We start from the raw sequence: 26,633 nt of genomic DNA on the forward strand, positions 1-26,633 counted from the left end.
CTTAAGGCAAGACAGCTGCAGAAAGGCCAACATGTAGCAAGGCTTTCCTATCGCATTCCCTCTTGCACAAAGTCAAGTTACATGAAACCTGTTTCCGTCTACACTTCAATGTTTGTATTTTGAAGTGTAAGATGAGCAGCAACATATATGGTTTATAATCTATGCCATCTTGAATAAGTATGCATATTTAAAATATACAGATCAGATAAGACATCAGTTAAATAAAATTTAACTAACAAAACGGACCCATCGGCAACCGACACAGGCACATCAAACAATTTCCCCAGAAATTGTTCCCTCTAATTTACTATAATCTTTTTGATTGTAATGTTATGATTTAATATAAATTTGTTCCCAAGTGTTAAAACTAATACACAAAGGGAAATGTGTTCATGCATTATGATCTGGTGTAATCTTTATGTCCTTGTGGGATATTGTTGATTCAATAAAAACTTGCTCAGATTCAAACTGTATGTGAAAAGAAATGGAACCATATTAATGCTGGCTTCAGTGTTCCCCCTAAAATCTTTTCATAGCGAGGACATGTTTTATGCAATATTCTGCTGGTGTTGTGTTGTCCCTCCCTCCTAACCAGTTCCATATGCAAGTTACTGTAGGCTCCAATATCGTCTCTGTTTGCCTGGCGCAAAATTTCCTATGTTTTTTATAGAAACTAAAAGGGAATAGATGATGAATATTTAGGGTATTTCAGGTGGGGGGGACCTACTCCTGGCAGAGCACACACTGGACATTGTAACAGTGATAGAATGTTGTAAATGGTAATCAACTGACATGGTTAATGCCTAACTTTGTAGTTGTTTTGAGTATTATCAGTGAATCATGTTTGTATTTGTTGATCACCCAGGTGAAGCTCTCAGAATTAGTTTTTTACAGTACACGGCTAATCATTTGAGCATTTGACTAACTTGTCATTTACGACACAGTTAAATTGGCTGAAAAATCTTAGGTTACATAAATGCCATACAAGCAAGCCTTTGTTCTGTAACTGCCTCTTTAAATACTGTGGAGCTTTTAGTTTAAGTGCAGGCCAATGTGATTGCAAAATGTCCCATTAAGTAGGAGAAAAGTTGGTCCCCTTGCCAGGCAGTGAGTCTTACCCTGGAGTCTGTCTCTACAGACCCTAATTTCCTTTAACTTTTTACTGCCTTTCCCCCATTCTGTACCTCCCCCACTCAATGCTTTTAGTTTCCTTTTGCTATGGACAGTGGGAGATTCAAAATACAAGGTTAGGAGCAGAGGGCTTTGCTGTTGACTACAGAAAAGAAAATGAGAAAAACAAGAATGGTTGGAGATTAGAATGGAGATTAAAGCCTAAATTAAAGTTTAGAACACAACTCAAGGAAATTCTTACGTAAAGTCACAAATACATTTCAACCAAGCTCTGGATAGGAAAACAACACTAATGCTCCATAACACATGCCAAAAGGGTTATGCCACATTTGGCAAAGAACAAGTCTATCAAAGTGGGATGTGTAAGCATTTTTTGTGTGATTAGTTTGCTTACTCTTCTCTATTGTGTAGCTCGGCACTCTGGTACCTTCTCAAGAGGACAATGAGTCAAGGTTTTTCTGTGCCAGCCAGCATTACCAGTTGGTCTACCTCATGGAGCAGATAACCCCATCTGCTGTTGAGGGGAATGGCAATTGTAGCCACAGGCTTGGAGATGGACACTCTAGCCCTAAAAGTTTCAACGTGATTAGCAAAGCCCAAAGATTCTCTGAACCCCTGTTTGTCAACAACTCCTGCAACAGAACTAAGGCTTTGAAGATGACCGTAAATGTTCATATGGACTGTGACACAGAAGAGAACTTGGCGCAGACCAAGAGAGAACGCTCAACACTCCTAGTCCGTAGATTCTGGAGAGACAACCGGGAGGTGAAGAAGCCTGTGTGCACAGGAACCAAAGCCATTGTGAGAAAGCTTCCTTCTGGTGGCATTGGCGATGAAGCCTGGGGTGCCATCTGCAAGAGTGTGCCTCCAGGGTGGAATGAGTGCATTAAGTCATCCTGTGGATCTAAAACATTGGGCAGATACACAACATACAGATTAACCTTGAAAAGTGATACTATAGAAGGTTCTCGACATATCCTACAAACAGGATGCAGGCTTTTGGAGGTAAGTGTAACATACTAACTAAATGTATGTGTATGTGTTGTATGAATGTATTGGGTAGCCAACTAACAAACAGATACTGTAACATTACATTCATGTTTCATTTTATAAAAATAAAGACAGCTTTTCAACAAGATAAGTCATTTCCTGAAATGTATATTAACATGTATAATTACACAGTAGCATAGATATTTAATTAACATTTTAGAAAATGTTTAACAGTGTGTAATAAGTAGAAGAAGGAATGTGGTGAAAGTGCAACAGATAGTTTCACCAAAAGAATATCCATATTTACACCTACTCTACCATACCAAAAACTCCTGTCTTTGGAGGTAGCAGTGATTTTTACCTTAACATTAATCCACTAGGGGGCCTCATTGTGACTTCCCTGGACTAAAGTGCACAATTTGAGCAGTCCAGTCCTTGAACAGTGCAAAGTGTTTCACTCTGAGTTAAGGTAAAAAATGATTCATTTGTTTGTTCATAGATTGAACTTACTTACATAAAGAGTTAAAACAAGAAAGGTTATTTTCTAAGACAGTAGAGACAATGTGTCATAGATACTTTCTGTTCCAGTGGGTACACACCCAGTTCTATTAGCCACCTACACCAAAAGTGTAGGTAACCCCCCCACACACAAAAAAAGACGCTTCTAAAGATTAACATCAATTAAAGCTCAAATAACTCTGTCATGTATACATTGGCTATTTGTGTAGGTCTAAAACTAACATCAGGAATCACTCATGAAAAACAGCACAACTAGCCACATCTGGATTGTCCCATGTACTACACCCATCACAAGTTGGCTACCCTAACCTGAGGTGCAAGGGATGCCAAGAATGTATGCTCTTATGCCAAAATCCCAAAACGTTAGGTTGAGAAGGTAGTTAATTTTTATTTTCCCTCTGAGGCAGCAATGGTTTGGGGAAATCAAATATGTAAGAAAAAATGAATGAGTACGTTTTGCAAGGGTGTCATCAATGAGGCCTTGATAGTGCACTACAAACCTGTAAACATACCTATATGAGAAAAATGAACATAATTACATTTACACAGAAAGACAGTTGAGACCCACTTTACAAGCCCATTCATTAAAAACAAACATGAAATAGTAGTCTTTCCACTCTCCATCTTCACTTTGCCTCTTCAACAAGTTTATTTACAAAACAAATCAGAATTAAAAAATATACATGCTTAATAAGGATATCGTAGCCCATTTTTTATTAATAGTCTGAAGTTACTACTCTAACCTTCCTTTTCTGATGACATGTATTTTAGCAATAGGGGACCTCCCCCAAAACACCAACACTCACTGTTCTCTCTCTCGCTCTGTCCGGTTCACTCCTTTCTCAACACTCTTACTACTGTTTTTGGACTAATCTGATTGTTTAGTTTTCCACTTATTTGATGACAATCAAATGGAAATAGGAAATTATCATAATCATCTTCCGTAAGTAATATTTAAAAAAATTGGTATTGGATTGTTTGTCTTTTGATCAAACATTTGTCAAGCATTTGTACATCAGACCTTCAGACAGGCAATCCTTTCGAATACGCAAACAGTTGATTGTTATTGTTATGCAAGCTCAACTTTAGATCCAACTTCCCTACATTTACAGTAAATGTGAGAAGAGAGGGTTGTTTTCAGCTAGGGTCAGGAAAGGTAATTACTTGTCGGAAGACCTCTTCTTTATGTACATCTCCATGATAAATAACATTCTCTTTACCTTATATCTAAGGTACTTTATATCTATGGTTGATTAGACACCACCAGAATTTATCAAAACATTCTAATGTAGGTCTTTGTTTTTAATCAGGGCAAATCATTTGACAGGCTGCCATTTAAGATACTGTAAACATGTTTATGTGTTTTAGATACTGCACAGTTAACAAAAGTGACTCATCTATAGCAAGAGTCTTCCTTGAACAAAAATGAAAAACCTTGAATCTCATATTTAGTTTAACTAACCTTGTTCTCCGGTACATTTGGAATTGGTTAACCTGTTCCTCAAAAGCATTGGTCCATCTCTGACAGGTTTCAGTTATTTAAAGGGAAGGTTCACCTAACGCACAGCAAAATATTTAAGTCAGACATGTCTGTAGTTGGGTCCTTCACTGTTCAATACCTATTTACTTTGATCTGGCAGTTTTTCTTATACATGCGTAGAAAATATGTATATATGTAAACGATTGAGCAAGTGGTAGCTATGTAGCTGCTTACTTTATTTCAAAATGATCATGCAGTACATGATAGATCATGGACTGCCTATTCCAATACTGGCCAGACATTCACTATCTGTGGACACTTACGTTTGAAGCAAGTCCCAGAGTTTGATGGAAAGATTCTGTGGTGTCAGTGCAGCTATGCAGGTATTGGTATGCATGTCAAAACATGGCTGATTGATCAATGATAAGACTCAGCCAGCCCATTCTGGGCAGGGGACGCAAATGTCCTGGAAACAAAATATTTAGTCAAGTCTGATGCTCTCCAGACACAAGAGAATGCCACAGTAATGTTCATGGAAGATGTCCTTTGAGTGTCAAGATTGGTTGTTGTGAGGATTGCAGGTACAGTACTTATCAGCCAGTGACAGATGTCATCTGTCTGACACAACATTACAATACAACAATGTTAGTCTTCAGATCTGCAGAATAGAAGTGTCATTGCCCTAGACATCCAGAACCGTATGTTTTGGTTTCTTATGGGGTTCTTGTTCTTCATTGCCTTAACTGACAGATTACTGGCTTGAATCCCCCCCAAATTCTGACAATTTAGTGTCAAAGCTTTAGTTAAGTTATGTTTATACCTTTTCTAGGATTAAGAATGAAATGTGAAAGCTTTGAGTTAAGAATCATGTAAACATCTCCAGTCCAATGTCTGCTATGGTGTAGGTTTGGCTTCTATCCTAGTCCCAAGTTTTGAAGAGAGTGCATTTAGCTCCATTCCTTTTAAAGGAACATTTGGAGGGGATGATCTGAAAATAATTTCTAGATATTGGACTCCTAGGGTAAATATTTGCATTAGCTAAGTTCAGTCAGTTTGGTTTTACCAGTCAGAATCCTATTCTTTTTCTGCTATCCTTCCAATTTACTCTCCCAGTACTCATATGCACAGTAACATATGGTTGGCAGGTAGGCTTTGTTATTTTTATTGATGATGTATATGTGTATGGTTGATCATTTGTCTTATTGCTACTATAAATAAGTATATTTTCAGTTCTAATTTAATGTACATTTCACTAGTGGAGGCCATATACTGCAACAAAATTGAATGTTTGTGTGCTGCTGTATTTGCAGGCATTCCATGCTCTGAAAGTAGAATTGTGGGCTACAGACTTGCGATATCTTTACAAGTCCTCGAGTTTACTGGCCTCAGCTGTACCGAGAGAAGTTGAACTGCCATTGCTGGGGCCAAGGATTCGAGTCACCTTACAAAGAACTGCCATCTCCACCTTCATCTCAGGGCCCCTTCTTGAAGGTGTTTTGTTCCTCAGCGATAGAGGGAGCTTCTTCGGATCTCCCTTAAATGTCTCTACAAGTCCCTCAGGCTGGGCAGTTCTGAAAGGTTCAACACCTATGCATTTTGACTTAGACCTGTTATCATTTTACATGCATTCATCACAGTATACTACTTTCATTTGGAATAGTTATTTCGTTGTAATGGATCATGCATAGATATTGTCAGTATTATTGAAATCCAAGAATGATTGTTTCTTCTATCAGAATCTGCAATTATTCCCATTAAAAGCCTGCTGCCTTTGCCCAATATTGTCCTTGACAGATATATTTTTACAATTTTAGTATCTATTGTGCTGTACATCTCATGAATACTACATGTAGGTGTGAATTAAATCCCACTCTTTTTTTTCCTTCTCCTTTGACACCTCCTCCTACCTCCACTCTCAGAGCGTCAACTAAGCCCCCCCATGGCTGGCTGGAGTGTGATACCCCTTGTAGAGGTTAGCCACCAGCTAGCTCAACTCCAACACCTGGTCCCATTCCCAGAAGAAATAGCCTATATTCTGATGGAACAGGAGCTGGAACTCTACAGGCGCATACTCCCACTTGACTACCTGTTTTTCCTCACCAAAGACCTAAGCACCACTGCTGGCCACCCTTACCAGCCTTCAGTGCAAAGACCACATCCTCTATACGTTTCAACCTCCTCATCCAGATTCTCATCATTGGCCTCAAGTCATGAAAGTCAACAATGTAAGACCGTTAAGGACCTAGTCTCACGATTCAATGAGGTGAGAGACTATGTGTTGTATAGTATGATGCATTGCCTTGTATCGGATCCACCTCAGTGTGCATTCATGAAAATGTTTGACCTTTTTCCTGGTTTCTTGGTCTTTGTTCCTCAGGACATACAAATACACTAGCTTTACAATGGCACACATTGGATTTTGCTCTGTGCAAGGAAGGTTTGAGCAAAGAGGTTTTTTGTGTTCGTCCCCAGTTGCATATATTGAAAAAACATCTGGAAATAAATTGTCTGTTTTCAGGTGAGCTCTTGGGTTTCATGGCTCATTCTGAATACAGGCCCCATGGAGGAGAAGAGAGAGGTCTTCTCTTGCCTGGTCCACATTGCCAAGTGCTGCTGGAACATGGGAAACTACAACACTGTCATGGAGTTCCTAGCAGGACTCAGGTAGATAACTGTGATTAAATAATGACCACCAACCTGTTATCGATGAGAGAAAGTCTGCAGATTGGCTAACCCATATATACGTAGTTTTGATCATCTGGTAATGAGGTATTTTGATATGCAAGATTCATTAAGTGTCTTGAATAGGGTGAGGGTTAACTTGGGGGGGAAAGCATCTTGTCATCGTATTGATGGCATTAAATTGATCTGCAACCCTGGCCCCGGTATGTACCGTAGGTCTCGTAAGGTGTTGAAGATGTGGAAGTTCATGGACCATCGGGATATTGAGACCCTACATGCCCTGAAAGATGCCATGGCTCAGCACGAAACCTCTGAAGACTATAGACAGATGGTGAGCCGGGCTCTCCATATCCCAGGCTGCAGGGTGGTGCCTTTCTGTGGTGTCTTCCTCAAAGAGTTGGGAGCAGCCCTGGATGATGCAGCCAGCCTGATCAGCCTCAACTTCCAAGAGAACAATGCTGAGGTGAACAATGTTATGTTTATCCGAACAGTAACTGAACACTGAATAGCAATTACAGTAACCAGTACCGTACTTTCATATGTCAAAATGAATATGTGTAAAACTTGTGTAAAAACTACAAATGCCAGGTCATGGATGAAGTCACGTGGCAATTATATTTTTACGTCAAATTTTCTTTCTCTCAATAAGCATGTCCTTTTGTGGAGTAGTTTATTTCAGACTACAAAGGCCAAGACAACTTTCTGCAACGGATTGGGACAGACGGTCTAAACCAACCAAAGAAGGAGGCCACAGTCAACAACATTCTCCAGATCATTCGCAGCTGCAATAGAACTCTGGGGTCAGCGGATGGGGATGAGGGTTACACCAATAGTTACTCCAATGTACCTTGTAAAAACTCTCTCAATGATGGAAAGTGCAACCAGTGAGTGTTTCTGTTTGCTGAACTAATTATCTAGCAGCCTAATTGCATTGATTTAACACGAGATTAATGGTATTATGAGAAATCATTAACCTTGCAATGTTGGGATGGGTGTAGCTCAGTGGTTAGCGCACTTGACTGTATATCAAGAGGTTGAGGTTCAAATCTCAGCCTGTAATATAAGTTTCTTTGGACAAAGAAACGAAACAATATTGTTTCCTATAGGTTCCAGGTGGGAGAAATCTCAGACCAAGAGGAGGACCTTCCAGATGGTAAGAATATGGATGCAGACCTCCACTGGACAGAGAGGGCTCAGAAGGCCTTCAACCATGGGACGGAGCTCATCCCCTGGTACTCTCTCTCTGTTCACCCCCACGTACACCAGTTCCTCCTGCAGGGCGCCACGGTTATCCACTATGACCAAGACTCAAGCCTCACTGCCCGCTGCCTGCTGTGCTTGCAGCCTGACAACTGTGTCCTCACCTGGGCTAAGCTCCACAGTAGCAGAGGATCCACTGACAGTAAGCTCCACAGCTTGCCCCACTACAAACCCCACTACTGCGGCCAAGCGGTGCTGAAAGGCCTGGTGGACGGTTTCCTTGATCTCTGGGTGGCCAAGGCTGTGTTCCTAGGCCATCCTGGGGCAGACTTGGAGGCAACATGCCTGCAGAACAAGCTCTCATGCAAGTTGTGCCCCCAACAAAGTGTTGTGTCCATTCTCTATGGCCTCCACACCACAGACAACAGGCTGTTACATTTTGTGGCCCCCACAAACACTGCCAGGCTGATTCACAGTGGACTCCAGGCACTTCTAGATGCCATCAGAAAAATCAGGAAGTTTCCAGACCAGAGGCTGCAGTGGCTGAGGAGGAAATATGTCAACCTTTATCAGGTAACTGTTTGGTTTCAATAACACCCACCAGAAGCAAATAATGGAAAAGCATTTATGAACTGCAAAACAACATGATGCAAGACATATTTCTAACTTCCAGGAGGATGGCAGGTATGAAGGCCCTACCCTTGCCCAGGCCATTGAGTTGTTTGGGGGCAGGAGATGGAATGTGGGTGCTACTGGCATGGACAGGTCTGGGGCTCAAAGGAACAGCGCACTCATCATGACCACCAATCAGAAGAACATGAATTCAAACAAAAAGAAAAAGAAATCTCCCATGAGGGTAGGGAAATGTGACTACACTTAAAATATGTAAACATGACTGGCAAAATCTTTACAAAGTCAGTAAAATATATCCCAAAGGCAGGATTTCCAGTTATTTTTAAGGATTTGTTGATTTTTGTTATCAGGGAGAATCGTGAAATTTGTTTTGCTGATGATGAATGGGTCTGTAATTTTGTGTTGTGTGTATGCCTGTGCATTGTTGTGTGTTTGTATGGTGACAGGGTGACAGTGAGGTTACAGATGACGAGATGGCGTCTCAGAAAGTGAAGGGAAGCTGGGATGCACAGGGAAGAAACTGGGTCAAACCCTCAAACAATACACACCAGAATGAACCAGGTAAGGTTAAGGTTCATATCCATAGATTCCACAAAGTTTGCCATGGAGTAGGCATCACAAGGTATAGGTGTGGTGGGATGAAGAGTGGCGAATTAAAGCAGTATCCTTCTCCCAAACAACCTCTTCATCAGCAATTTCTTACACAACAGAAATGATTTACAAAACTGCAACTTAAATATAAACCATCAATCAAGCACATGTATCTATCCACCTTACATTTAGAATCCTAGTGACATGTCATGTGACCTAAAAGTTTAGTTTTTCTTCTTCTGCTTCTTTCTGCTGTTGTTTCCTACACCGGGCACCTCTGATCACACCCCTCTCTACAGATGACTGTGTCTCTGGTGGATTCCCTGGGCCCGTTCATCTATCTCCCAGTAGGTCCCAGGCCTTACTCCCCCTCCACTCCACTAGCTCCTCATCCACTCTCAAAATGAGAGTGACAGGACCCTCACCATCCCCTTTCACCTCAGCTTTCTCTAGTCAAAAGGGCACAGTGAGGTAAGATGTTGTCGTTGGGTATTTGTTGGTGGTTACATAATCATTAATCTACAAGTTCATAGCAGTTGCTGCACGCTAATGGATATTTGGAGATGATAGTACCAGTTTTGCAAAATCCTTTAATAAATGTTATTTATTTATTCATGCATTTCTCTATTTTCAGTAACAAGGTCTATCAGCCCCTACCTGGGCCAGGAAAAAGCCAGTCCAAAAGCTTCCAGAACTTAATGGTTTCAAATGGCACAATGAACTTTGCAGAGTTTGTTGAGCTATTCAAGTCCTTCAGGTAATCAGCCCTACAAAAAAAGGTTTCCCTGAAGTACATCCTTGGATGGACAACTTCAAGAAAGTGACTTGTCTGGTCAAGTTTGCCCCCCAAAAATCTGTTTCCTGTGCCTGGCAGTCTGTACCTGAAGGAAACGAATGGGCAACACTTTGCATTAAGATTACATTAGCTACCATGTAACTACATAGTAATATCTTTAGTAACAACATCAAAGTTATAGGTACTTAGGTATGTAGGTAAATTTCATTATGCTTGAGCGGTACAAGCTATTAAGCAAGTGAAGTTTGGTAGGGGGGAGGTTACATTTTCCATGGGATGGATGTAAACATTGATCTTGTTCTGCCAACATCCCCTTCAGATGTCCCGTAATAACCTCCACTTATTGCTTCCACCCCTGCCCCCTATTATGCCGTTTTATGAAACCTATATTTACTGCAGTCATTATATGCGTCCACATGTAGGATAATATGTCAAATGTGTACTATAGCATCAAAGTTTGCTTTTGTTTTGATTTGTGTGTAGCATTCGAAGCCGAAAAGATCTGAAAGACCTGTTTGATATGTATGCTGTTCCCTGCGTTCACTCCGTGTCTGAACCTGCACCCCTCTACACCAACCTCAGTGTGGACGACAGTGTCACAGGACTGCAGCCGGACCTGGGTGTGTTGAATGATGCACCTAAACACATTCACTTATTCATATTTGACACAGGATTTAGATTAGGTTCTGGATTGACATGCTTCGTTGAATTAATTGAGTGAATTGTTTCTACACATCTTTGCTTTAAATCAAGTTTTCACATGTCTGCCCCTTGCACTAGACCTTCTGATGCGGAATGGGCTTGACCTTGGCCTGTCCATCTGGAATAAGAGACATATGTCAGAGAACCAGAAGCACATTTCTGACGCCATTGCAGCAGCCAGCATAGTGACCAATGGTACGGGCGTAGAAAGTGCTTCTCTTGGGGCGCTAGGCATGGGTATTTTGCATCTGAATGACTTCCTGATCAACTGTCAGGGGGAGAACTACTCTTATGATGAGGTCCTGAGCATCATTCAGGTGAGTAACATGTTACTTCATTGTAGTTAAATTTGAAGTGGTTATTTCTTTCGCTTTTAAAGTTTGAATGGAGTAAAACATTGTTTTTCAGAAATTTGAACCGTGTGCCAATATGCGTCAGATGGGCTGGATATCTTTTGAGGGATTTGCCAGGTTTGTGTGTACTACTGCTGTGGTAAACAATAAGAAATACAAAACTATTATTTATATAGTACCATGTACCATAGAAAGTACTATGAAGCGTCAAGTTTGTAATTTTTTGGGATGATTATAATATTTTGCAGCTACAAATACAAAAATTATGCAAATGTTTTCTTTATTTTCCCTGCAAGGTACTTGACGGATAAAGACAACTTTGCTTTCAAAATAGAAGAGTCCCAAGTGAAGGTGGAAGACCTCCAATATCCAATGTCTTACTATTACATTGCGTCTTCCCATAATACCTATCTTACGGGCCACCAGCTAAAGGGAGAGTCATCGGTGGAACTTTACAGCCAGGTGAGAGCCGTCGCTTTGCCACTGACAAAGGTCTTAATTGGATACTAAGCCGTCTTTACAAATTCTAACAAACTGGAACCAACTCAACTGACTAACTAAAACGCTAATTCATAATTCAGTAGTCCGGCTGCTATTGGTTAAATCTTCCCATCCCTCAAGGTCAACTTCATCTGGCCAATCATAGGCGTATCTGAGTCCTATAAAAAAAGAAACTGTTGAAAACCTTTGTGTGTCTTTGTCAACTTGTTGTGCTGGTTGTATTAGTAATTGTGTTAGTTTTTTTTATTATTAACTAGTTTCATCTTATTGTTTTATACCCGGTAGAGCAATTCAATTTTGTTTGGTTGTCACAGGGGCTTTAGAAAAGGTTAGCTGACCAAGGACAGCCTACACTCCAACACATACCTAACATTTATTATAAACTAGATTAGGAATGCCACCCTTTGATTTTTCTATCTCGTTTAGAGTCCTTGTAGGCAGTATAGGCAGGCTGTTTTATTTCTTTCTAATGTTTGGTGGCATTCATTGTTCCTTTGTCCTCTGTGGCATGTACAGTTGGCTGGACATGATTATTTTTGCTCTATTAATTACATTATTTTTGCTTTGTACTACTACCTCTGCTCGATGTGCCCACACTGACACCCTCTATCATCTTGGTCACTCATGTTAAGACTCTTCTACCCCTAGACCAAAAGTCAAAATGCTAGGAACGCGTGAATATGTTGCTTGCATTTATATTTTGTATCCAACACCAGGTCCTGCTCGGCGGCTGCAGGAGTGTGGAGCTCGACTGCTGGGACGGTGATGATGGCATGCCTATCATCTACCATGGCCACACTCTTACCACTCGCATACCTTTTAAGGTTGCTTTTTTTCTCAGTTTTTTTCATCTATTTGTGGATTATTAAATGGCTCATGTAGTCTTTTGATTCTGGCACAGGTCATTTCTTGCATGTCTTCTATCTCTATCCTTGCTTTCTTATACATGTTTTCCTCTCTGACTGTCTCAATCTAAATAAACAAAGTAAAAAATTAAAGTACACTAGAGCAGTCTGGATTTCCAATCCAATTACCTATTAAAATAATCATGTTGGTCATTTTAATTGACACATTTTATCTACACAGGATGTGGTGGATGCAGTGAACCGCTCAGCCTTTGTAAACTCTGACATGCCTGTCGTGCTCTCCATAGAGAACCACTGCTCTCTGCTTCAACAACGCAAAATGGCCGACATCTTTAAGGTGCATACTCAGTAGAAAGGTGTTCAAAAAGTCAGATTAAGTCTTGACAGTAAGATTTGCCTTGTTCTTTGTTTGATTCAGTCTCAATTTATTTTGCATTATGGCAAGACTGTTTTTGGAGACAAGTTGGTGACAAAGTTCCTGTTTGAGAGTGATTTCTCTGATGATCCCCTGCTACCATCTCCATGGCAACTGAGGGGAAAGATTTTACTGAAAAACAAAAAGCTTAAAGCTCACCAGACACCAGTGGACATCCTCAAACAGAAGGTAAGCAACAGTGCATGATAGAGAGACCCAGGTTGAAGTAGCACATACACAAATGTCTAAACAGTGTTTGGAAAGCACTTAGGCCACATTTAAAATGTTTTTTTCAGTCCCAGTCCAGACCTGGATAGGACCAATACCATCTTGATTACAATAGCTACCTTGAAATGATGTCTCAATTCTAATAGTGCCTAGGAAAGTGCAGCAGAAAAAACACAGGCCTATCTTAAGTGCAACCTCAACTACTTGTGAATGCACTTTTGTGCCATATTGTATAACAACAAAATCACAAAGACTAAGTGCAGGGAAGGGACAAAGTTGTAGGTTTCACAGGAAAAGAGGATCTGTTAAGTGCTGCTTTTGGTGCCTGAGCGTGAAAAAAAAAGTTGGTTGAAGTGAAGCTTGAAGAAGTGCATCTTGAGACCCTGCGGATGCCCTGAACGTAGGCGGCTCCTGTTGGCTGCATCATAGGCACGTGTCAGGGATTGGTGCCTGATCCTTTAGACGACTGGCAGCCAGTGGAGCAATCTCAGCAGGGCAGTTATGTATGAGTTCTTGAGTAGCTTGTAAATTAGGTAGACGGCTGTACTCCGGACCATCTGCAGAGGGCATATGGCACAAACTGGTAGGCCGACGAGGAGGGATTGCAGTAATCAAGATGGCAGAGTACTGTGGCCTGGATGAGCACCTGGGTCTAGTACTATGTCAGACACAGATCTTTATGTTCCGTAGGGAATATGAACAGGTCTGCATCATGTCACCAATGTGTTTCTTGAAATCCAGGTTGTCCTGAGTTAATGTATGAGTAGTGAGAGCTCTCGTGGCAGGGATGAAGAGTACAGTAGTTCTGTCTTGTACAGATTCAATTTCAGGTGGTGGGAAGACATCCCATGTGGTTTGATGACCAAGCCGAGTGATCTGGGGTAGCACTTGACACTTGACGTCCATCTGCTATGATCATTATTCATAAGGATTTTTAGTTAGTACCAGACTGTCCCATTAATCCTACCTGATTATTTCACTCTATAGGCACACCAGTTGGCCCAGATGCACTCCCAGGCCAGTAATGTTATATCTCCCAGCTTCCCAAGTCACAGAAATGAGGAGGATGAAGAAGAGGAGGAAGACGAATCTGACTACGATTATGAATCATTATCTGATGGTACCTTAACACCTGGTACCTTTTTCTCTCATAATCTTTTTCTTTCTTTTCTTCTTTCCTTCCTTCTTTCTTTTATCCTTGCTTTCTACTTTGGCTGCAAATGTAACATGTGTGTTTCCACAGACAACATACTTGATGTAACATGTGTGTGTGTTTCCACAGACAACATACTTGAGGATCCACCTGAGGAGAAACAGCTGCACGGCGAGAAGCTTCAAGTGGAGCAGAGCATTGATGTTTCCAAGAAAACAAAGAAAGGTGACAATTCCTTTCAGATCAGAGAAAAAGTGAGATATTTGTTATATATAATACATTTTATACACATTTTTTATATTTGTATTTGTCTTTATTTAGTTATCCTCAGTTTTGATTGGTTCCATGCATAGGATGAATATATTTCACTTGTTTTAAAGAGATTCTCAGACATCTATCCTTTGTACAAACGCAGGTCTTTGATTTGGGGCTGGAAGAAGAGTTCAATTTGCCTCAAAGCAAGAAGGAAGGTCGACAGATAGCCCAGGAGCTATCAGATTTGATCATATACTGCCAAGCTGTCAAATTCCCAGGTTCTCTACTTTTATGAGATTTTCACATGCAAGTGGCATTCTATTATGCACAGTATGTAATAAGTATATAGCACTCCAAGACTGCAATACTTAAATAGGGTCTAAATCAGTTCTTGTCCTTCAGCAGCAAACAAATGTGGCAGTAAGAACAGAATCATAATATATTTTGTCCACCTCGTTTCAGGTCTATCCACCCTCAATCCATCTGAATCCCCAAGGGGAAAGGAGAGAAAAAGAAGGAAGTCCTTCTTTGGTAATCATACTGGCAGAGGGGACCCCTTAACAGCGGCACGTACACCAGGAAAAGGTATCGTTCACAAGTTAGCTGAGTCAGCTGTCCCTTGGGCCAGGCCCTTTGTTGAGAACAGCACTCACCAAATTCTGCTGTCAACATTAAAAGATGAGCAATGTCAAATGTTTTACCAAGTACTAGACACAGTAAACGCAGTTGTATTTCTTGTCTGACAAAAAATGTCTTTGTTGCATCCTCACCTAAATCTGAAACCACAGCAGAAGCAGTCCGCTGCAGCTCAGAGGAACCTACCTCGTCCTTTCTGACGATTGGTGCCTCCCTGAGCTCACTAATCCGCACCCCCAAATGCTACCACGTGTCTTCAGTCAACGAGAATGCCGCCAAGCGCCTCTGCCGCCTCAGTTCCCATAAGCTCATCCAGCACACCAGCAGGCAGCTCCTCCGCACATACCCTGCTGCCACTCGTATTGATTCCACCAACCCCAACCCCCTCCTTTTCTGGCTCCATGGTGTCCAGATGGTCGCACTCAACTACCAAACGGACGGTGAGCTTGTGACACCACGACTCTGGTCCAAGAAATCCCTTGGGCATATAAACTCACATTATAAACATCGAAACAATATGCACATCTGTGTAGTTAGACACGCCTTAATGTATTTAGCAATCTGTCTACCTCTATTTTTGCATACAACTTTAGGTAATCAGTAACTCAGACTGCTATCACACCAATAGATTAGCAACCGGTAACATCAGATACCAGGGCAGCAACTACTTTTGAAGTTAATCAATGTTTTACTTATTTTGTTTCACATATTTCTAAATAATCCTCAAGGTTTATTCCACACAACACTATGGCTATATTGGTCTATTGTACTTCAAACAGCAGACCTCACAAAACATTTTGTTTATACAGTGGTTGAGTTAGGGTTGTGGTGGTCATTTGAATTTCCTTACTTTCAAGGCTTTTCAAAAACCATAATTTACCACACACTGCCATTTTGAGCTCCTTTTAAACTCCTGTGTGTGAGTATTTCTAATAAACGTCATGAATTGCTGTCATTGTGTAGAAGCACAAGTCTACCTATTTGAAGGTTTCTCTGTCATAGACATGGCCCTCCAACTCAGCGCAGCCATGTTTGAGAATAATGGGGGGTGTGGTTATGTCCTGAAGCCCCCTGTGCTATGGGACCCCAGCTGCCCCCTATACCGCCATTTCCGTCCCCTGGAACGGGAACCGGTGGGCATGAGCCCTACTCTGTATTCACTCTCTGTAAGTCCATGTCTGTGGTTTACTTTTGGTCATAGGCCTTATACAAGGAAATATACTCTCAAATATTTAAAGGACTGAAACAACTGTCCTATGTTATTTACACATGTTGACCCACTGTGTATCTTCTTTTGGTCTCTCTTTTTTCTTCAGGTTATCTCGGGTCAGAATGTATGTCCTGGAAACCCCTGTAGTAGTCCCTGTATCGAGGTGGATGTTTTGGGCATGCAGGCAGATGGGTGCCACTTCCGTTCCAAATCCATCCATCGCAACGCCCTCAATCCCATTTGGAACCAAAGTTTCACATTCTCTGTATTTATGGAGGACCTGGCTTTCCTGCGCTTCACTGTGGTTGAACATAACTCCCAGATCACTGCTCAGAGGACCCTGCCACTCAGAGCCCTGAGAACAGGTTGGCTAACATAGTTTACACCCTTAATGTTTGTAAATTAAAATAATTTATAAAGTAACATTACATATCCTGTTTAATAAATAATTGTGTCTGAAGGTTAATCAGCCAAATGATTAAATGGTGCAAATTGCTGTGCCTGGCAGGATATAGACATTTGCAGCTGAGGAACCAGCAAAATGAAGCAGTGGCAGTCTCTAGTCTGTTTATCTACAGCCACAGAACTGAAGACGATGGATTAGGTGGCTCACAGCCTGTGTCTGCGGTGAGTGTGAAGCAGCTGACTGTTTTGAGCTGGATGAACATCGAGCAGTCATGCTCCTGAGACCTTATATGGTTGACATGCATCTGAGTTTATGAGTATTGTATATGAGAAAATAGTATTACATATAGTATTTATCATCATTATTGGGAAATTGATAATTGAGTGACACTATTCTTTCTTTTTATCTTCCTCTCGTTTTAATCCTTCTTTCTGTTTCACTCTGTCACTCTTTCTGTGTGTGTGTGTGTGTGTGTGTTTCAGCTCTTTAGAACAGATGAGAATCGAGCAGCCAAGCGGTTTAAAGTCACTGTTCATGGAGTGCCTGGTCCAGAGCCTTTCACTGTGGTCAGCGTGAGTGAAAGCACCAAGGCCGGACAGCTCTTGAACAATGTGAGTACAATGTATTATAGTATATCTACTGCATATAACCATGCATCTGGCATTAGTGCTGCAACCTGTTTGCCTTATTAATGTAAAGAACTGGGGTAAAGCATACATTTATTGTGCAACTGTTATGAATTTTCAGGATGACTAACGAATATTTTCTATTTTGGTTAACAATATATTCTGTTTAGTTTTAAATAGATAAACTCCATTAACCCAGTTTCTCTTCCCCAGATCCTCTCAGCTCCCCCCTCCTCCACCTTGCTTTCCCTCCCGTCTTACTTCCTGCAGGAGGAGAGGGTGGCCATGCCCCGGGAGAGGAGCGAGGGCGGGGCTCTGGTTCAGGAGCGCCTCATCAGGCCAGAGGAGGACATTCTTCGGGTGGTCCAAGGATGGAAGTCCAACAAAGGCTATCTGTGCCGACTGTGCCTAAAAAAGCGGGAAAAGGTCTCAGCGCCTTCCCACCTGCTAGCTAAACAGAGTCGGAGTTGGTAGAGTTCTGCCTTGACCAAGCTAATTTTTTTCTTTTGTTTCAGTGCTTTGCTGATGACGGTGTGGTGAAAGAAAAAACTATAACTGGATTGGAAGATAATACCTTCCTTGTCCAGATACACGGAGTTTGTCCCGAGCAGCAAAAAATGATAATTGAAACGTCTAAATGTAGCACAGCCAATGACCTCATACAACAGGTGAGCTATAATGAACATTTGGACATGTTATTCTAAATGTCCTGACCAATTAAAGTTAACCAATAATTTACATGTGTTCATAGTTTAATAGTAGTCTTCAATTTCCTTCGGGATTTAATAAAGTTAATTGGATTCAACTACGGTGTAGTTTGAATACAGCAGTGTGTACGGACATGAATCGTTGGTAGTTAACCCTTGCACATGATATGTCTTTGACTTGATTTGTTGTCTAGGTAGCAAGTGGTTAATCTTCATCTAATTTGCAGACATTGTTAAAGGCCAAACAGTCAGGCCTTCACATGAGCATGACCAACCCATGTGACTATGTCCTGGTGGAAGACGTATCCAGAGAGCCAGGGGGGCGCAGGCTCTCTGCCAAATCCTCCCATCAGCGGGTCCTTCGTGACCATGAACGTGTGCAACCGGCTCAGAGCAGGTGGAGGGGGCCCGGGAAGTTCATCCTCAGCCTCAAGGACCAAGTTCAGGTAAATGAGGTGAGGGGACATAAAACTACATCAGGTTGCATGTGTATGTTAGTGTACTTTTAAGGTGGTTTAGTTCATAAACCAAATATATGTTTGACAAGGCATGTTTAGGGGTTACTAAGGCTTTCAGTGGTTTGTATATTGTATTTTATTTATGATGCTAAACCATGCATTCATGCAAGCATGACTCGAGTTCAGAACAATTCAATAATTGGCTACATCAAAACAGGCCAGACATTGCCTGTGCCTTTACACCTAATATAATAAAATGTATAATCAAATCGTTTTCTGTGCTTAGATGCGGGAACCCCATGTCAAAGCTCACTCTAAACCTGTTCGTGAGGATCGACGTAAAGGAGTATCTTTAGCCAGTGAGCTGAAGAGACTGACGGGCCGAAGTCGGGCTGTATGGATTGGGGACAGCGCCTGCTCTGAGATGTTGCACAGTAAGGATGAGAGGGCAGCCTGCTGCTTGCACTTGAGCGAGACCTATGAGTGACCCTAGCAACACTCGAAAATACATTGTGGAGATTGTCGTTAAGGACCAGGGGAGGGGTTTCTTTTATTACAGTACTTGACCAGGTACATCTGTTAGGCCTGTAAACTTGAACATTGACGTTTCAACCCGGCTTGTTCTTTTATACAAACATATAATTTTTGCCACAGTACACACAGTTATATACTAAATACTAATAAATGCAACTCAAAACAAATTTAACAGCTTGTGCATGTAGTACATAATGGTGTATTTAATGGCACAGAGCAGATTTGAAGCAGCACAACTCCGCAGGAGAAATAATAACTTTGTTTCATCTAAGGACAGGCTGATCCTTCTGGAAGCATGTGCATCAATGGTTGATGAACACCATAGAAAATTGACCTGGCTTTTTATTTTATGTTTCTTGAACCCTGCCAATGACATTGAGACATAGAATGAGAGCTGTTGCTAATAGTAGTTCCTCTGTGACTTACTGTTATTGTTATTTTTTATATAAAAGTGGGTTGTCATGTTTTATGCTTTCTGTTCACCATCTGATGAAACAAAGTTTGCTTCCAAATACATGTAATATATAAACTGGTTTTATGAAATAAAACAAAGGAAATACAGAGTAAGCCACATATAAGCCACATATGGAACCAGCCCATCATCAATAAAAAGTCTGAAACTCATGAGCATTTATTTTAAATTTGGGGACACACAAGTCAATTCAATTGCATGTTACAACTCCTTTGTACATGCTGGTGATTTTAGGATACTAATACAACACCAATACAACACTTTAATATTGAAACAAGTTAATCAAATTTGTAATGTGAAAGAATTATTGGACGGTTTGATTTTAGTTTAAAAAAATCTGAGTGTACACTGTATGCTCGTTATAAATGCATTCGAATTCAGATACTGAGGAAACACACGTGTTACACATTTCCCTCAGGGATTTGTGTTTGACTTCCTTGGTTCCTTGGTTTCAGAGAAACATCAAGAGCCTCCTTGTGGGATTTGAAGACAGTATTACTTCTGAAAGTATGAGAAATCATTTTGATTATTCCAGTGTGAAGGTTAAGGCTGAGACCTAAACCTGACTCCCTAGCTGAAGGTATACTGTACAAGAAGAACACATACATCATGTTTAATCTTTCTTGCTATGAATAGGAAATCTTGGATTACCTTGATTCTTCAATGTCGTCAATGGTCTCTGGCAGCTTTGCATTTAAGGTCTCTGGGAGAAGACATGCCACAAGCCCAGAAAAAATTGCAAAAAAGCAGATGATAACCTCAGGAAATAGCTTCCACACATCTTCCAGTAGTAAAATCAGAGGTGCCATTGACACGCCCAAACGAGCCATAAAACTTGTATAGCCTATGCCGTTTTGCCTGTTTGAAACAAAATTGACGAATCACAACCATTGATATTAAAAGCACCATTATTTTGTGGCTAACTTAATTTAATGTCAGCTAACTGTACTGTAATACTCAGATATATGCTGTTTCTGTATAATTACTTCCAGTTTTTTATACTGTTTAGACAAGGTAAAAACTATTTTTACGGCTTTCCATTGTGTTCTTGGTAAAATACAAGAAAGAATCTACACATCATTTACAAATCTGAATCTCAAAGCTATGTCTGACCTGACAACTGTTGGGTATAGTTCAGTGGTGTACAGGAAGACTGTGGTGAATGATGCTTCTGATAGGCCTTTTCCAAGCACAGCCACAGTTGTGCGCAGGTACCACATACCTTAGCAGAACCGGAATAATTTTTTTTTAAACATTGGAAAACAAAGCAAATCTCAAAATAGTGAGAAAGAACCTTTCACATGTTAGTAAATTATTTCTAATCATTCAATCTATAGTAAGTCTGTTAATGTTATGGCAAGGCTGTACTTGCCATTATTGGTTATAACGATGTGCCAACTGAAATTCATTCATTTTAATATCACAGAAAATATAATACTTTTTGAAGTGATTACCTTTGGGCAGAAAGATGTTTATGGCTATACAAATTCCAGTTAGCAGAAGAGTGCCGGATTGGCAACGTCTTCGGCCAGTGGAATTCAGACAGAAGTAGACAATGATCTTTGCAGGTACTTCAATGGCAGCGTAGATGAAATGGGTTAGATAGATGTTCAAGCCAAAGCCAGTAATATTTAAACTAATCCCATAGTATGTTGATGCAACTCCATACCTGTTAAGTGTGATTACATAGACACGTTTACATAAACAAATGACTTTTCATGGAATAAATGTTTATTACATGTTTAAATGCTTCAATGCTTTACACACCAAACTATCCCTGTGAGTAGTGACAGCCTTCTCATTCCTGGGGTCCTTACAAGATCCAAATAGGAGTATGTCTTCTTCTGGTTATCTGTTGTCATATTAGACAGGCTCTAAGGAAAGTGTTAGCTCAGCATCTGTGCAACCACACAGCCAGTATGTGTAGACGTATATAGTTTATGCATGCAATATTTGTACAAAAAATTAATTGAATTTTGAATTGTTACAATTACCGCAAGTTGGATTTTTGAAGAAAAGTTATCTTTTTTATTAAACCGGGCACACTTCTCTAGGTAAAAGTGAGCCCTTTCCACTTTTCCATTGGCCAAAAGCCACCGGGCAGACTCAGGGATCCACCTGCAATTATTAAATATGGATTATGTTATATTAACAAAGTAACCATTACAACTCATTGTGACTTTCTACACCGTAAAAGCTTGAATTACTTTGCAACAAAAAATCATTAACTACTAAGGAGTACATGTGAATTTGTGATGTGGTATAAAAACAAGATTTTGCTTCTCACCACCAGGTAATGATAGCAAAACCTAGAGGGGCAGTAACAGCCACAATCAGCATCCGCCAATCGTTCACTAAGTATGCAATTCCTGCAAGCATTATATTCCCAACTGTCCACGCCATGCTGCCAATCACGCCAATCAAAGCCCGGTGTCTTACATCCACCCACTCAATGCCTGAAATAATACAAAGATTTTTTTTTTAGGACAGTCAATAACAGTATGTAATCAGTAAAGTTTCTTGGTGAAAGTGCATAACAGAAAACATTTACCTTAGATACGGAAGACACATAACAAAATTTGATCAGACATCAACTGCTCTGGTTGAAGTTGGCTTATTAGGTAAATTACTTACTCAGAACTATAGAAATTATACTAATTCCTGTGAGTCCAAAGCCAGTAAGAAATCTCAACACTGCAAACATGATGAAGGAGTTTGAGAATGCACTGGACATTCCAAATACGATGGCCATTGTGTAAGACACCAATAAAATGCTCCTTCTACCATACCTGCAAAACAAACATTTAGTGTTGTTTAACATTTAATGCATTGGAAAGCATTTATTAATTTTGAATAAATCACACTATCTAAAACTGAGGCTAATGAAAGTATCAATGTATACCAATCAAATGTATTTGTTATATTTCATACTTTTCCTTTAAAACTGATTTCTCAGACAGCAAACGTCAGCTTATTGGGGTTAGTCACTACATCACAACTAAAACCCATTTGATAGCAATGAAGGAAGTTCATACTTGTCACAGAGGATACCAAAGATAATGGCTCCAAACATAACTCCAACAAAGAAGATGGTGGCTGTTGCTTTGTTCAAGCTTTTTCTGTCACAGACAAGGTCCCACTTTATAGAAAGAGCAATAATCAACTTGAGCTTAGTAAACATTGTATGAACTCAAAATTCCTATCAGTTATTTGCCAGTTGAGGCAGTATGCTTTTTTCTAAATTACCCACACCATGCTTTCTGTAATTTTCACAGTTAAGAAGTAATATGGACACAATTAAATGATGAATATATATGTATATATCATTAAAATAATATGTAAGAGAGACCTAGGCAAGTTGTTACACTTTTTAGCTATGTGGAAATAGTTATTTTCATTGAGTGACATATTGCATATCTGTAAAAATCTATTGAAATACTGTTGATTACAGTACTCTCTAAAGTACAAGTAGTAAGTCATTTTACTTTGTTATAATGCAATGCTAAATGTTTGTATTACGACTAAATATGAGGAGAAGTTGCCACATGATGAGGCAAATTGTCATTATTTGACACATACTATTCAGGTCCCAAGTTCTAAAGCATTTCTTGTCATTTTAAACATTTAATGATTCTTCACAAGAAATTTAATAGGCTACTGGGAAAAACATATCAAATTTCATTGCAAACAATAATAATTCTGAGGTTAGTTGTAGTTGACTATTCAGACTGTTTTACCCAACTTAGATAACATCTGATCACAAGGAGCAACATTTGGCAAGCTTGATTGTTTTAGGGTAAAAGGCACTGTGACGACTTGAGCCTGTGACTACTTGCCCCAGTGACCCTAAATATGCATAACATAATAAAAAAGAGTGATGCAATTATATGCAAATATCCAGTGTAATTATCATAGTTGTTTAGTTGAAATCTGGTATTGTAATGTCAAGTACATGCTGGATAGGTACAGTAAGACCACCCACCATTGTTTTTCTTGAATAACACATATATTTGTACCTCTGTAGCCAGTGTGGAGGTGAACATGCTCTTGTCATACACCCATCCGCTTCTACACTGAATGGTAGGTAATTCAGTATGGCTGGAAACATTTTCCAGGAGTTTAAATTGGGGTTCTGCAAACATCCTACACGAACTTGGAGATCCATGTTCCTTCACTGGGATACCCACGGTCAGTCTTTGCCCCTGCGACAGATTTCTAAAGACTCCTCCATCCTCCAGAGAGCTTAGGTCACAGTGGTGAGATGGTACAGCTGCAATAAAGTTATTCAGCAAGAAGTGACAAGGTAGAATCACCCGAGGAACACAGAGCAGAGTAATGATCAACATTTGGAACCATCCAAAGCCATTAGTCTCCTCAAGAACGTTTTCAAACTTCATTTTGAAGAAAACCTTTTAAAAATAATTCTAGGATTAGTGGGGAAATCCAAATGTAAAGCTCTCTGAATATCTGGACGTCAAAATATAGCTGCCTCAGAATCTTTACTTGAATAAAATAAAAAGCTCCTCAGGTAAAAACAAGTCAAGTCAAGTCAAGGAAGATCAACAATACCAATGGTTCTCAACGTAGGAGACACACCTCCCAGGAGGCTGTGCTAAATGAAAAATATGTGTGGGGGGGTGAACAAAAATGTATTAAGCATGCAGTGTAAGCCACATTCTTTGTATTGAGGATTTGGTCTGAACTTCCATTCAAAATCCGAAAATCCGCTTGCTGATGTAACCACTATATAACAGCCATTCACAGAGCCCTTGGGCACCCCAATTAACATCATAAGTACCCTGCAACAGACACACTTCAGACACATTTTTTTCATTTTAAAGGGGGGCCTGTCTAAAATGTTTGAGAACCACTAGGTGGACCTAAATATAACTCAATTTATATGAAAGCCTGACTTTGACACAAACATCCATCTAACCCATTTCCCATTCCCATGTACCTATGGGAGCAGGGTTCACTTACTGCTTGCTTGATTATAATAAAATGTGCACTTTGAACCAGAAGTGTGCTGCTGTAATTGTGACCCTTATTCTGAATGTTTACCATGAATGCCAAGCATGAGATGACAGGAGTCCTTGTAGTTGTAAGTAATAGTATGTGTTTAATGTGTTAACCTTAAAGGGCCCCAGTGACCATGACAACATTCAGATTAGATTAGGTGGATCAAGATACCCACCACTAGATTAGTAGAACTGGATTAAATTAATCACCCCTCAACACATTCAGTAATATGACCAATTTGTGTTATCATGTATGTACACTTTCATGTAATCCTGCATTTATATGTATAACTAAATTAAAATGACAGTATAATTGCCATGACATGCTATTTATGACTTCCAAAACTGTCGGTTACAGATACATTTTTTATGTAATGTAACTTCAGATCAGTAATGGGTTACTACATAACTTTTTATGCACTGCAGGGAACTTTGTACAGTAGTTGTCTAGGGTTAGCCTTTTTAAACACAAATCCATGGAAATAATAACAAATTGGACCCGTTTTCAACTTACCTATACTGAGTGGAATGGGAATGCAAGACTGTTCCAATAACAAACTTTTGTCAAGCATGTAGAGGACATGCCTCTTCTGACCTCTGAAGCTTAAATGTACTTTATATACTCTTGAAATTGATTTATACACATTTTGTTAAGGGTCTCTTTATGATAGTATAATATGTTATACTACAACGTGTCAATATCATACAAAAATAATTTATAATAAACAAAAAAGACGAGCAGCAATTTATTGTTGACACTCATTGATAAACTGAGTCATTTAGAAAGGTATTTCACGTAAGCAGTTATACATGATAATGGTTTATTTAATGAAACATTCATGCTGAGTTCATGTTGACTGGGTAAATGTCTACAAATACAGGTAAACATGGACAGTGTGTAGATGCAGAAAACTCTGAATTCACCTGTAACTCAAGTAGAACCACTGGAACATTTGTGGCAAAGTGTTAACATATTATATAAGTTAAAATGAAAATGCGAGTGTTAGTTTAGAAAATTAGGGAGGAAGTTTACTTTCTTCAAAGGTAAAATTACTGTGCAGTCAGAATCATAGTAATTTAATTTTGACCAGTAATCTAAACCCAGTATTGTTGCAACTTTTCTCTTTTTAGATCAAAATAATCTGGTTATATTTTACAACAAAAAGGTATAACTAGAAACACAACATTTAACTCAATATGGTTAATAATTACATGTCATAAAGTGTTCATGTCAGAAGATGTCAAACTGTTTCTGATAAACCCTTGTACTACCATAAATTAGACAATTATATGCGTAAGTAAGACAATTCTCAATAAGACTTGAAAAGTAATGGATGCTTGAAGCCATTCTTTGGATCAAACCTTTTTAGGTAATGGTGCAATTATTCCTCCGAGGTAGACAAGACATGCAGAACCATATGAAACTAAGAATTTCCAATGTGTATTTCAATTTCATAATTTGTTCACACACAAATGTGTCAATCACTCATAAGTTGTAAAACGGGGCACCTTAAGAGACATGTTTATAACATAACTAACATCTTGGAACGATTTGAGCCAGTGTTGAGCCTAGGTTGTGGTGAGTAGACAGTAATAAAGAATCACATTTCATTTTACTAAATGTAAAGCAGGTTACATCAAGAGCTAGGCATATGTTCTTATACACATTCATAGGAACAGCAGTTATAAAGGGTACTGCCAAGTTTGTGACTATTTTGTCATTTGGTGCACTTGCATTGTAGCAGAAGATTGCTGTTGTGTCTATAGGCACTTTGAATAATCTGTGTTAGCTGTGGTTAGGATTAGTCATCTTGCTAGTGTCAAATTTGGATCTGGAATCTTGCACAAAATTCAGTAAATGTTCAGTTACATGAATTCCAAAGTACTTGGATACAGTACAATACTATCGCATCCTTCTTTTAGACTACGTGCAAAAACACTAGCTAAACTAGCTACAACTTGGCCTTTAAACTAATTCATATGAGGAGAAACTGAAATGCTATGTAAATGCATATCCCCTTTGGCTGAAAATGTTTTGGAGAATGTTTTTTTTAAATGGTTTTTAGAAGCA

General features: G+C 39.7%; 2 protein-coding genes across 4 annotated transcripts; one reads left to right on the forward strand and one right to left on the reverse strand.

Annotated features, from left to right (window-relative positions):
* The first annotated feature begins 1,546 nt into the window (after positions 1-1,546).
* On the forward strand, positions 1,547-19,696 carry LOC124474043 (1-phosphatidylinositol 4,5-bisphosphate phosphodiesterase epsilon-1-like). 3 transcript variants are annotated; one of them, XM_047029893.1, is made up of 31 exons: positions 1,547-2,136; positions 5,431-5,698; positions 6,040-6,383; positions 6,639-6,784; positions 7,019-7,265; positions 7,472-7,686; positions 7,909-8,575; positions 8,676-8,858; positions 9,082-9,196; positions 9,526-9,697; positions 9,861-9,983; positions 10,506-10,642; positions 10,803-11,041; positions 11,133-11,194; positions 11,374-11,539; positions 12,295-12,402; positions 12,665-12,781; positions 12,890-13,048; positions 14,075-14,222; positions 14,370-14,494; positions 14,656-14,773; positions 14,958-15,080; positions 15,284-15,571; positions 16,134-16,297; positions 16,448-16,706; positions 16,850-16,968; positions 17,230-17,358; positions 17,587-17,799; positions 17,889-18,041; positions 18,308-18,535; positions 18,825-19,696. In XM_047029893.1, exons 1-31 carry the CDS (start codon positions 1,624-1,626, stop codon positions 19,023-19,025), a joined length of 6,249 nt encoding a protein of 2,082 aa, XP_046885849.1. In that variant the 5' UTR covers positions 1,547-1,623; the 3' UTR covers positions 19,026-19,696. The 3 variants fall into 3 exon arrangements, with proteins under 3 accessions (XP_046885849.1, XP_046885850.1, XP_046885851.1); XM_047029894.1 differs by having other exon boundaries at positions 18,308-18,526; XM_047029895.1 differs by having other exon boundaries at positions 14,075-14,207.
* Positions 19,689-24,111, reverse strand: LOC124474044 (solute carrier family 22 member 7-like). Its single transcript, XM_047029896.1, has 10 exons — positions 23,561-24,111; positions 22,580-22,683; positions 22,179-22,333; positions 21,832-22,000; positions 21,539-21,662; positions 21,312-21,418; positions 20,999-21,213; positions 20,658-20,766; positions 20,196-20,402; positions 19,689-20,045 (listed from the first exon to the last, which is right to left on the reverse strand). The coding sequence occupies exons 1-10, from the start codon at positions 23,939-23,941 to the stop codon at positions 19,946-19,948; spliced, it is 1,671 nt and encodes a 556-aa protein (XP_046885852.1). The 5' UTR covers positions 23,942-24,111; the 3' UTR covers positions 19,689-19,945.
* Positions 24,112-26,633: the final 2,522 nt, after the last annotated feature.

This window comes from Hypomesus transpacificus, chromosome 11, assembly GCF_021917145.1.
Source record: "Hypomesus transpacificus isolate Combined female chromosome 11, fHypTra1, whole genome shotgun sequence".
Taxonomy (NCBI): Eukaryota; Metazoa; Chordata; class Actinopteri; order Osmeriformes; family Osmeridae; genus Hypomesus; species Hypomesus transpacificus.

Bases quoted from the DNA above. Each gene is read 5' to 3' on its own strand.
- LOC124474043 (XM_047029893.1), top strand. From the start codon at position 1,624: ATGGAGCAGATAACCCCATCTGCTGTTGAGGGGAATGGCAATTGTAGC. The intron at 5,699-6,039 runs GTTCAACACCTA...CTCCACTCTCAG, and splicing joins AGGCTGGGCAGTTCTGAAAG to AGCGTCAACTAAGCCCCCCC. The intron at 14,774-14,957 runs GTTCTCTACTTT...ACCTCGTTTCAG, and splicing joins CCAAGCTGTCAAATTCCCAG to GTCTATCCACCCTCAATCCA.
- LOC124474044 (XM_047029896.1), bottom strand. From the start codon at position 23,941: ATGAAGTTTGAAAACGTTCTTGAGGAGACTAATGGCTTTGGATGGTTC. The intron at 22,334-22,579 runs GTATGAACTTCC...TTTGTTTTGCAG, and splicing joins TTTGGTATCCTCTGTGACAA to GTATGGTAGAAGGAGCATTT. The intron at 20,403-20,657 runs GTCAGACATAGC...TGTTTCAAACAG, and splicing joins CTATACCCAACAGTTGTCAG to GCAAAACGGCATAGGCTATA.